The sequence below is a fragment of the Patiria miniata genome, unplaced genomic scaffold (genome assembly GCF_015706575.1).
Source record: "Patiria miniata isolate m_02_andy unplaced genomic scaffold, ASM1570657v1 HiC_scaffold_9, whole genome shotgun sequence".
In the NCBI taxonomy this organism is placed as follows: domain Eukaryota; kingdom Metazoa; phylum Echinodermata; class Asteroidea; order Valvatida; family Asterinidae; genus Patiria; species Patiria miniata.
The window spans coordinates 6469623-6482397 of NW_024037076.1; the positions used below are offsets into that span (position 1 = coordinate 6469623).

General features: G+C 38.1%; 1 protein-coding gene across 1 annotated transcript in view; it reads left to right on the forward strand.

The window, feature by feature from the left end:
- Positions 1 to 12644, forward strand: part of LOC119720385 (collagen alpha-1(I) chain-like) — a 58250-nt gene extending 45606 nt beyond the window's left edge. Inside the window, exons 35-46 of the mRNA XM_038190048.1 lie at positions 27 to 131; positions 760 to 831; positions 1390 to 1446; positions 2351 to 2464; positions 3817 to 3888; positions 4214 to 4258; positions 5240 to 5338; positions 6270 to 6366; positions 6953 to 7059; positions 8477 to 8610; positions 9067 to 9211; positions 9830 to 12644. Of these exons, the coding sequence (XP_038045976.1) occupies positions 27 to 131; positions 760 to 831; positions 1390 to 1446; positions 2351 to 2464; positions 3817 to 3888; positions 4214 to 4258; positions 5240 to 5338; positions 6270 to 6366; positions 6953 to 7059; positions 8477 to 8610; positions 9067 to 9211; positions 9830 to 9979 (1197 nt within the window). The 3' untranslated portion in view covers positions 9980 to 12644. The remainder of the gene's footprint in view (positions 1 to 26; positions 132 to 759; positions 832 to 1389; positions 1447 to 2350; positions 2465 to 3816; positions 3889 to 4213; positions 4259 to 5239; positions 5339 to 6269; positions 6367 to 6952; positions 7060 to 8476; positions 8611 to 9066; positions 9212 to 9829) is intronic.
- Positions 12645 to 12775: the final 131 nt, after the last annotated feature.

A 12775-nucleotide genomic window follows, 5' to 3' on the forward strand; every position in this document is an offset into this window, starting at 1 on the left:
AGGTTTTGATTTGGTATTTGTGACAGGGTGATCGTGGACTTCAGGGACCACGAGGACCATTAGGCAGAGCAGGCTACTCAGTGACTGGTGCCAGTGGGCCATATGGACCCCCAGGGGAAAGAGGGCCTAAGGTAAGTAATGAGTTTATACTCAAATGAGGGTCAGGTCCCCAAGACATACATATCAGGGCTGAGCCTCATTATGAGGTAATAAAGTGTAAAGGAAAAGTGGCCAAGTATAAACTGCTATTTACAATCAGAAACATGACAGCAATTTTTTATGACTGTGTGTAACAACTGAAATGTTCATTGTTATTAATTTACTGTACTGTGTACTGTACTGTCTACCTTTCTGACAATGGCGGACACTCATGTCAATAAAATGAAGTGGGTACACCAGACTCAAAACCCAGTGGGTACATCAGGCCACAAACTTTGGGTATATCAAACCCCAAATACACGGAAGCTATCAGATTCACTTGAGATCCATGAAAGTATAAATTCTACAGAAGTTATTGGAGACAGGTGTGTTCCTACTAATGGAAAACTTGAGTTCCTGATTTGTCACAGGTTTTCTCCTTTCTTATTTGCATATTAGTGCAAACACGATTTGCATAAATGGTTAAAGGTCATAACACAAATTTGAAACTTTATTGCACGTCAAAGACTAACCCCAGGTGTTTTTTTTTAGAACAAATTGTTCTAATATTTCCATAAGCATGAGTCAGGCATTTTATCGTTTTTGTTCTCTGTGCTAAAGGGTCCCAAGGGAGAGCTAGGAGCTCCAGGTATACCTGCCCAGCCTGGAGAAGAGTTGGTCCAAGGACCTCTGGTAAGTCAAGGTAGCATTAACGCCTCCAACTCTAATTCTGTCCTTTGATTGGCTGAGACCAGGTCACAGGGTTTTATATATGAGTTTACTGGTTCAAGCATTTTGTGGGGGGAATTTGCTGAAATGAAAGTTTATTCCGTCTCTTACTTTCAAGTTTATATTGAAGCAGAATTGTATTGGTCGGATGTGGATTTATGTCCGAGAATGTGCAGAATTTATGGAGGAGGTGTTTTAAATATTGGACTCTTTCCCTTGTTTACCTTGGAAAAATGGATGAGTTGGCGGCCCCTGAATTTGTCAATGTCTTTGTTTAGTCAGAAGACACTGAAAAATGTAGAGACCAGTAACAAAGGGCTGGATAGCTCAGTTGGTAACACACTGGCCTGGGATCAAGTCCTTTTGAAAGTAAGTTGCTTGAAGTAAGACCACATTATTGTTCCTGAATTATTCTCAAACAAATATCCATTCAAGATGATCTTGCATAAAGTGACAGGCCAAAGTGCTTTTTTTTTTAAATGACGGAACTTTTAAACAATTTTGTTTTGTTGGTACAAACAGGGACCTCCAGGACCCCGTGGTCCTCCAGGGCCTCCTGGTAAACCTGGCAAGATAAAGGTAAGCTACATGCTAATATGAGATAGATCTGTGAGCAACATTGGAAAGTGTTTTGTCTCTTAATAATACATACTGATCCATCCCTGCAATTTAATCGAGCACATTATTTAAGTGGGTCTGCTGAGAACCACACAATAGAAACACAAAGTTTGTGCTATTTGCAGAACGTCCATCTATGGATACATATATTTCACTAAAGAAACATCTGATCTCATATAAATCTATCATATTTTGTTATGCATACTTTGTTTGTGGTATCTAAGGATTAAGATTTCAACAAATAACTTGGGAAAAAAATCTCAGATTCTTATGTATATTTAGCAGTGCCATATTGACCAAAAATTATTTTTCATATTGACCAGCAAGTATTGGAAATGTGTGAACAGTGATTAATAAACAGTCCTCATCCATTGTTTTGATGTTAAGTGTCTTTGTCAATAATTCATAAATACTAGCATATCCAAAACTGCCTCCAGTCTTGTGCAAAATCAGTTAACCACAGAGTAACACGAAAAAGCTATTCTATCCCAAGACAACTTTTTGGGAGCACTTAAATCTTTGGTGAAATTTTGCATGCCCACATGCTGAAAAAAGGTTTTCTGCCACCAACATGAACATGTCAACAAATTGTGCAAGATATAAACTTTCCCCAAAAAAGGCCCACCAAAGTGTGATGTTGTTCCATATTAGCTAAAAAGCTACTCAACCCTACCCCTCTGGGTTTGGTCAAATCATATCAGAATTAGAGGATGCAAGACTGTTAGGGTTAACGCATTCATCATCATCATTGCCATTGAATGGCTTTATACTGATACACAAGTATCAACAAATGGGCAATTACTTTTGTTGTAAATTGATTGTCAATGCTTTCTCCTTCATTTATCGCTGACGTTATTTTTTTTAGGGTGAGAAAGGTGATATGGGTCCCAAAGGTGAAGCACCACAGGGCCCTAAGGGCCAGAAGGGCCAGAAAGGCCCACCAAATGACCCGCCGGTTAGAGGCCCTAAGGGACCAAAGGTAGGTGCATTACCTTTCCATGTTATGACTGTCTCCTCCCCCTTTTTAACTTCTTGCCCCGCCCCCTCTTTTATTACAGTGAGTGTCTCTCATGTATGTATTAAGAGTTGTAGGAAATAATTGCAATGGAATTTTCATTTATAAGTCTGGAATTTTCTCACTGGGTGGACAAATCTAAAAAAAAATCTGCATTGGATAATACCTTTACCCAAACAGATCATGGAAACTCGCTTAATGAGAAGGTAGGCATTGAAAATGGGTATGGAAGTTACCACTCAACATGGATGTTTAATAAAAAAAAATTACTTGTCATAACTTTCAAATTTAGTACTATCTACTAACAATTTTATATATTTTTTTAAATGTAAATCATGTTCAATTCAGCCATTGGCTGGACTTATGATGTTTTTGTAATAAACCACTTTGAAATGAAATGAAGAAAATGAAAATTGTAGGTTTTATCCAATAATTGGAAAATTTCCAAATTATCATAACATATAAAATGAAAAAATATTTCTAACTTATCATAACTAATATAAAATTTAAAAAGCCTACTTTATTTCACCTGCATTGCCCAGTAATCAAAAACCTTTTTTTATGAATAAGAGCAAAAGAATGAAATGTAGAACAGTTTGATATATTCATTGCATTCAGTAGCTATCTTTGAGATATGCCTTGTTATGTTCATTCATTAATAATGAATACACAAGATGTGCACTCATGCACATCCCTTACAAACAAATCACGTACCTCAAAGATGGCTGTAGTGCAAATGATCCACTGTAATAAGAGAGACTTGTAGTATTCAGAGTACGGTTAACATTTGTTTTACAGAAGGCTAGAATGACCGTTTGCATTCCCTGTGTTTTTTTTCTTCCAGAAACAATAGTTCTCAAAATCTGGCAAATCTAGGGTTTTTAACCTTGTCCCAGTTTGGATATTAACCAGTGTGTTGTTAGGCCCCCCAAAAAAGTCTCCGGTTTCTGGTATGCGCGCGCGTCGCCGTAGCCCTGCGCGTCGGCAAAATGAAAAAGTTTTTTTTTCAATAAAAGATGATGTCTCAAAACCGCCAAACTCACTGGTTTGACTGGAATTCTGCTGCAGCACAGTTTAAACATGTTTTTAGATGGGGGTATGATCGAGAATAAGCTTTATGTGGACTCTCTGGACTCCCGTACATTTTGCACTAAGTTTAGTCGGGCACCATTTGCAGTCATCAGCCGACATTTGAAGCAAAAAAGTCGGGTAAAAAAAAAAAAAAGCCGCGTCGCCACACCACTTTTTGGGCAAGCTCCATACCAGAAACCGGAGACTTTTTTTTTGGCCTTACGTTCACCTTTCTCTCTTTGCAGGGTAATCCAACACCAGGACATCCTGGTAACCCAGGCCCACCAGGATCCCCAGGACCCGGCCCTGGTTCAATAGTAAGTATAGGATCATGTCCCTCTACCAAACATCCACATCCACTATCACCTCATACATATTTATGAGCCAAATGCACTTCTTTCATTGGTTTGTAGTCCAGTGTGTCAGTGATGTTAATGTAGCTATCCTAGACACATGATGTTTTACATCTGTCTGGTGCAAAATTTGATCATTACTAGGCCAAATACAAGGGAAAGTAGATTTTTTTTCTGTTGTCATCACATCATAAGTTTCCCTTGCCTGTAGTGATGGTCCATAGTTCTTGACAGATTAAGTTTTGAAGGAAGTATAGCTAGAATTTGTATTGTTTCTTTTTCTTAACAGGGACCGCAGGGTCACAAAGGTGTGCAGGGCCCCAAGGGTATAAGGGTGAGTCTCATATTAATCCACTCAATTATGAGTTCGCAATGGTGTGTACACTTTCTGGGAACATACTTGGCTTAAGAAATTGACAAGAATTTCTGGGCATTTAAAATCACCACCATACTACACAATTCAGTGGGCGTGTATGTGTGATCTGATACACTGTGCCCTCTGGAGACATGCACACAATAGGAAACAAAAGATTGTATACGTCTCCACAGGGCACAAAATAGATATATGGATTTTACAACAACAAAAAAACTTAGGAATTTCCAAGGTATGTTGATCTGTCGCAAATGGTAGAGTTTTAGAAAAGGGGTAGTAAGTCCGAATTTCAGCCAAATAAATTAATTCTGGTTAAAATAAGAGCATTTTGAAACTGTACTTTCAAACTCGAAAACTTTACACGAAAACAAAGAAATGTCCCCACGAGTATGAGTTGCTCTCGAGTTGATTGCTCGCAACACGCCTGTGAAGCAGGTGACTTCTACCAAGATGTGAAAACTACAACCCTCGAAATTGTAGAGCAGAGGTCTTCCATGCCACCTCGCCTTCATGTATATCAGATATTAATATTAAATTTGCTCAAGTTATACACTGCAACATATTTAAAAATATTTTCTCTCCTAGCAAATTTCAGTTTGTGTGTTTTATTTATACGGGAAAAATACTTCCTTTTTCTATTTTGGCCCTTTTTAACCCTCTGTAAATGTACTTTTGCACCCAAAGTATACAAAAAGATATGCCTGACATATCGTCGGCCGCAGATAATTCAAAATTTGTATAGTAATTATTCCATAACTATTAAAACGTGAGAGGTTTTTTGTTCGAAGTCATTCAAATGTAAATAACAATTGTATTGCTAGACAAATATCAATTTAAAAACAAAATCTATTTTTCGGGTTGAGACTTGAAAATAGCATGGATAGAGCAACTTTAGTGATAGGTGTTAATTGAAATTAATGAGATACAGGTGTTGTGTTTCAGGGTCCCCCTGGACCCCCAGGTCCCCCTGGCCCACCTGCAGGCACGGCTCCTCTACCCACCACAATACCAAGGATCACACCTTCAACACTTACACCCACGGTAGGTTGGGAATAGTCCTGAATCATAAAGTGGTATAGCTTTGTCCACATGTGTGTTTTCCTGTGGGAGCCAAGTGGGGATGAGAGCCACCAAGCTCCCATAAGAAAGCACACATGTTAACCAAGTGTAACCCTCCAGCACAAAAAAAGTCACTTGGACTAAATTATGAAAACTGGGATTTAGGGCTCATTGGAAAGGACATTAAATAAGGCATCTGATGATGTATAGAATATGGGAATTGGACAAAATATGACGGAGTTACAGGTATTTTCAGTTCCAAATTTTCATCAATATTCAATGTTGTATAGACTATAGGCTGTATCTTAAAATATGGCCATGCAGCTTCCGACTGGTTTTGTGCTTGAGCGTCACATAAACTTTGGCCTTGTTGTGTAGTAATGACTGGCAGTGTGAGCATTTTGTGGAATGGACTTCAGTTAAAGACTGCAAATTTCAGCATGAATGTTATGTGAGTAAATTTGTTTTGCATTTATATTCATGGCAAGCATGAACTAATGTGATAGTATGCATTTTGTGCTGCTTGTGGCAAACTTTTAATATTTATAGACTCCAGACACAATTACCCCGAACGGTGAAAAAGATACTTGTGTACTATTGTGGCCATTCACCCATGCCCAGTTGCACTCCTTTGCAAATATGATGGGAGTAAGAAACACGATGAAGGCTTGTGCATACCCTTTGAGCACCGTATGCATGCAAACCAGTACGCACATGCACTGTGTCCCTAATACCATACTTGCTGTTCTCAACATACAGTGCATGCAATTTGCTGTTCCTACAAAATGGTCTTAGCGAATTTTGAAACATTTTGTAAGTTAATTGTAGGAATGTGTAGAATTACAAGGAAAACACAGGGAAGGATCTTCTGAATGAATATTACTTGCTCTGGTTACTTGCTCTTTTTTAACAGCCTTCTGTGCCAGACATTAGGAAGAGAACAGGCACCGAGTCCGACCCAGCTGTCAATTGTAAAGACTTAAAATCAGATTTTCCAGATTATCCTGATGGTAAGTACTCTTATTGCTGTTAGTAAGTTTAACTTATGAACATATAATGTTTGAAATTTTCCACACAAGTTAAAATTTTGAATCAGTAGAAAGTATAGGCAGCACACGTCCACTCAACTCTTGAAATATTAAAAGAAGCATATACAAACAATGCATGTTAAAATGCATAAAATCAAATTTGGTTGACAACTGTGAGTTTCTATGGTCTTGATTGAGAGGGAACCAGTGGAATGTACGTCAATACCATGAAATACCCGCTGACTATTCAATATCAAAAATGATGTTGTATAGTTATCCGGGTACTTTTCCGAAAGTATGCAATACGCTGATATATTGTACTTCTTTGAAGCCTGCTATGAATACTATTTTGCAGTATTCAAGCCAAATGATGTATACTTTATAGACTAATTGTTGGTTCAAGTCCCACCCGAGCAACCCTGAGAAATTTTCTGGAAAGCTCTTGGGCAAATTATGCATTGCAGGTAAAAATCTGTCGGTGAAAGAGAAAGCCAAAATGAGATTTACATCTTCCCGTTGTAATAACTCCATTTCACAAGTCTTGTTTCAACTGGGTTTGGACCAACAGGACAGTACTGGCTGGATCCCAATGAGGGTTCAGCAGGGGACAAGTTCCAGGCATACTGTGACCTGACTGGAGGTGGTAGGACCTGTGTCAGCCCCATCACTCAAACTGTGAGTAGCAACAACATGGCAGAGGGTTTTGTTTTGTAAGATCCACCACAATGCTGTAATTTGTATGACATTCATCTTTGGAAATACAAAGTCTTCCTTCTCATTGTTTTGATGGATCCTTTGAATTTAATAATTTTGAAGGTAGAGTATATCATTTGCAGCTATCCAAGAAAGTAACTAACGAAATAATTGTTGAAAAGCATACTTGGTTTAAAGATAGTAATGACACTAAAGTCCCTGTGAAATTATTCTTTCTCGTGTACTGTCATTATAAAAAAAAGAATAAAAGAAGGTCATTTCGTGAGATGCATCTAAAGACGAATTTTGGATATTTCCGTTGGTAGTTTGTTTTTAATTCGGCGAAGTCATGAATGGGTGCGCGCAAGCATTGACACAACGTGCACACGTGCGCGGTTGCTTTAATTCGTCAGTTCAGTGCGTGACATTGTGTAGCTGCAATCGGCCAAATGAGAAAGTGTCCCGAATGCTGATTTCGGGCGCAATTCCAAACATGACTCAGCAACTTGTGAATGGAAATCAAGATCCTAGAATATTGTTTTCTCGGAATATACAGCATTCACTGAGTTAAAACTTTGTCAGGTTAGTTGTTAAGCACTCGTCTTTAGATTTTGAGTACTTTTGTTGTTTTAAACAAAAACAAATTCACAAATGACAAATGATATACTCTACCTTTAAACTGGCCACTCTTGTTCTTGGACTTTTACCAATTTGAAATTGACTTCAAACAAAATTCAGTACCTTTGGTTTGTAATGTTAAGATACACTTGTTTTCTAGATTGTTTAAAAGCATCACCACTGTAACTGTAGAACTTGACCAATTTCCTCTTTACTCTATGGAGAGGTAATATTTAGGGCAAATAGATTTAGTTCTGTTGCCCGAACTTCAAAATCTAAATATGGCAATTCACAAGTGAACAAAGGTAGGGATGCTGCGTAGCACTGTGTAGAGCATGGAAATATTAATAGTAAATGTGGAACAGTGCTCACCAGATAGTAGTTGTACCCAAGCTTTCGGACATCCGTCCTTCAGGGGAAGTTGTTCTTGCATTACCAGGTGAGAACGTCCCCAGATCGAATATGAGAAGCTCTTGTTCTTTGCGTTGTGCGTCAGTTGTTGTCGTAGTTACGAAGCACACTTGCATGTTATCACAAGTATACGGATAGTGGCTGCCGAGTTCTCACACTATGCAGATGTTCGGTGAATCGGTCGGCGAGGCGTCGCTTTGTTTCTCCAATGTAGTTTTTGTTACATTGTTTGCAAGTAACGCAATATACCAAGTTTGTCGTGGTGCAGGTGTACTTGCTATGGATGTAAATGAATATGGATTTCCTTAACTTCAAAATACTCGGAGACTGTGTTTCCCTCTGTTTTCTTGTGTTCGTTTTTCTGCATCAGCTTGAAACAAAAGCATGGGACATTAGTGAAGCAGGCTGGTTCAGCACTTGGCCGGAAGGATTCACGATAACCTATCAAGCAAGCACAGTCCAACTGAGATTTTTACATTTAAGAAGTAAAAAGGCCACTCAAGAGTAAGTATGATTACTTTGTATGCTATATGCTAAAGTTATCCTTAACAACTTATTCAAGAAATGCAGGAATTTAACTTGTCTTGAAGTCTCAAGTACGAATAGATACCAAAGTACAGAAAACAAATGTATTGCAAAAGAGTTACCAAACTACACCAACTGATTTCTGCTGAGCCCTTTATTTAGCTAAGCAATATTTTCTGAGTAGATCCCTCCATAAAATTGGGTCCAAAACACTTCTCCTGTCAGCAATGCTTGACCAAAAACGACTACAGATAGACTTTAATGTGACTGCAGCTAAACTTTAAACTACACAATTCACAATCAAATCTGTGAGAAAAGTGCAAATTTTAAGTGGATTCACAAGCTGGAGGGCCACAATTTGGTCAAAGTCATACCGAGTATCATTTTCCCTATCCTACTTTTGTTGGTTCCTCTGTTTATTTTTGTTGCCAACAGAATAACCTACACATGTCAACGTGGTGTGGCGTACTTTCACCAGAAGGGGAACCATTATGACAAAGCTGCCCAATTCAAAGCTTACAATGATGAAACAATCACGCATGAGAGTCCAACGCTGCAAGTATCACAAGATGACTGTCAGGTAGGCAAGCTACTCAAGACAGCCCCCCCTTTCCTTTTCAGTAGATGACATGGACTTTTAAGAGAGTGGGTAATTTGTTACATTTCGAATCAATAACATATAGTTGGCACGAGATCAGCAGGCAGCAACGTCAGAAGTCACTTTCCTAGCCCTGACACTTTTTCCGATTTTCAATTCCCTTGTTTCATCACTGATCCAGTACAAATATTAAATCCTTTATAGACTAATCCGGCAACAACATGTAGAAGTCACTGCTGTGGTGGCACCACTCTCACACATATATTTTCCCTACCAAAATGCCTGCTGTTTCTCTAACTCAAACTCGATCCCACGACCTGCTTACGAGAGCAGATGTCTTTACCACTCAACCATCAAGCTTCTCAGGTCAGCTGGCTGTAAGCTTGTGATTTTTTTTCTCGCAAGCCCTCGGACAACACCGAGTATATACAGTGTTTCTTTAAAAAAAAAAATTGTTTTAAATATGTCAGTGAAGGGAAACCAATATTGAACACTTCCAACCTACGCACAGGTGTTGTGCTACCTAAATTATAGCTTCTAATTATAGTAGATTAGTAGATGCATTAGTCTGTTTTTTGGGTTGTTTTTTTTTCCAACCAGTCGGCACCCAAGAAGCAAAAGACCACTGTCATGGAGTTGTCAACCAAGGTTGTTGAGCAGCTGCCCATCACCGATATCAACCCCCAGGGTTACAATAAGAACAAAGGCCAAGCCTTTGGCCTAGAGATTGGCGCTGTGTGTTTCCTATGAGGTGACAGCCTTTACAACAAAGAGGTCAGAGAAATTTGGATTTGAGTTGGCACAAAAATGTCTCGAGGTATGTCATACATAAGCACATCATTAGATATCAGTCTTTTGATGCACAAAAGCAGATTCAATCCATCGTGTAGCTGATAACACTGTCTATCTGTTGATCAACGTAAAGAAGGCGGCACCATTACGCAATTTAAGTCTGATGGGCCAAAATAAACACCAGAAATTTGATTGTAGTGAAACCCACATTTTTTGTAATTATAGAGGCCTCAGATCTCTGGACATTAAAAGATGCATGGTTCAAGATCCCTCTCATAGTGTTTCGATGTCTGATAATTTTTTAGGGGGTTAAACCATAGAGCTATATTAAATTACTAGAGCGCTTACTCCCCATTCTTGCGCGCGGAGATGCTTTGAAGCCGTCCTGGGAGCAGACATTTTGAATTCATGTGCGTGTTTGTAGAACATAATGAAATGAGATGGATTGAATTTTGAAAGTGTACTCTACATGCAACGCGCAAGTAGAACATACGAAAACTTCTTAAGCGTGTCATGACAGTTAAAAAAACCCGTCACGGCGAAAAGCATCTGCAGCGAATACGCGCACGCATTGCGCTGTTTGCGTAGAGCAAAATGACACGCACATTTGATGATCGTGCGCATCGGTTTCGGGCGTATCAGCTTCAATGACACACCGGTATGGAATACAAATGCAGATATGCAAATAGCCGTACAAAAGCTGTACAAATTTTCTAGTTCTCCATAGGTTTGTGTACAAACATGGATGCGCCCAGCAGGCATTACTTTGTACACGTGAGTTAGCACTCTAGTAATTTAATATAGCTCTATGGGTTAAACCAACTTACATGCACTTTTCAGTTCTTAGCTTGTTATGGTGGAATTTGGTTCTCTGGCCTGAAATGTGGTAAAGAGCAACCTAGTAAATATAGGGTACCCTAAGGAAGATTAAGCATTTAATGAATGCTGTAGTGTAAGTACGGTTGTGAAGCTAATCTAAAATATGGTTTTCATTCAACCTACCTCCTAATACACTGCCCAAGTCCGACATCTCCTCCCCAGGGCAAGCTCACTTCCTTGACAGCGGTTCATGCACGTTCCTTAACGACTCATTCCACTCACATTTAACACACATGATCACAGACAGCAATTTTACATCCTATTTTTATAGAACATTTTCACAACTTGGGTTTACAACTGCCATAGTGAAACGTTGTGTTTATCTGGAACGCTGCAGTGCATGTGAAACAGTAACTATAGTTGCACCAAGTGAGTGATGTCATGACTTCGGCAGCATATCCCATATAAAAAATGTGAGGCTACATAAAGAAATACCTCTCTGTGGCACTTGATATCACATGCTTCATTCATAAAGTACTTATATCCATATCCATCAGAGGCATGTCAATCCATGACTCGGTTGATAGTATGGCAACAAGTTTTTAAGTAAATATTTATGAAATATGGAATTTTGTAAGAAAATATTTGTTTCATAGCAGTTGACGTTAGTGTTTTCAGTATCAATGCCTTAAAGCTTTGTATATGCACTGCTTGCTGGTAATTGGCTGGTCTAGTTCCAGTAGTTGTAAGTGATAGAAATCATGAATGAGATATGCAAATAGATGGGCGGAGCTTGTATTTTTTCGTGCATCTTTAAAGCAGAACTATGAATGTAAGAAGTTCCCTAATTATGGGCATCACTTGACACAACTACACAAAGATGTACTTGAGAGCATTTCAAATGAACATTCCATTTTTTAATGTCTTACTGCCATTTCTTGCCTACTTTGGTTTACATTTATTCAAAGCTTTTATAACAAAATGTATACAGCCATTCTGATTAATAATGCAACAAATATAAATATATATATAAATCTGAAACATATTTTTACAATAAATGTATAACAGTGGTAGGTATCATATAACGGTGGCTAATTTTGGTTCCCACAAAAGCTGCAATTTCATTATCTAATCTTTTTCAATATGCAAGCTATATACTAAAGAACTTCTGTTGTATAACTTTCAATTTTTCTTAATTGAAATTTATGTCTGATTTTTTTAAAAAGTTGGTTAGCATACATAACTCACAATGTACGCGTGCATAAAGGGCAGATATATGAACACTGGAATTATATTTTGGCTAGCTCAATTTGATTTTCAAATGTGTTTAAAAAAAACTACAGTTGACAGTCAGCCATGTTCTTCAGTCATAAAACCTTTATTTCACTTTTGGACTAATTTACGAGCCAATTTTCTCAGCTTTAAATGACCTCAGTTTCTTCTATTCTTTTTAATTGTCCTCTTGAGTTGGAATTATCTTTACCGCTAATCAAGTTGGTGTAATTTTCTGTGCATTTTATACTTTGACCGCAAGGTTATCTCTTAGGAAATAGTATGCAGAAAGCTGGTATATTTTGTTTAGATATTTGTTGATATCCAACTTTGCTGAAACACTTGCATGCCTATCTTTTGCGCTTGTTGTTGACAGTATTGCTTTTTAGAAAAAAAGAATATGCTCTTGATTTTTTTAATATTAAAATAACTGCCACATTGGGTTGTATTTGAATTGTTGATTACTTTATTTGAAATTATTAAAGTGACACTGTTGGTATTTGAGCCAATGATCACTGAATCAGAGCAACAAGCAACAGACATTCTACGATGTTCTTCATTGCATGGTGAGTATTGACTACCATTTTTTTGGTATCATTCCCATTCTTCAGAAAATTTTGATCAAAACAGGATGTGTGTCGTCAATCATATGACTTTACTAGA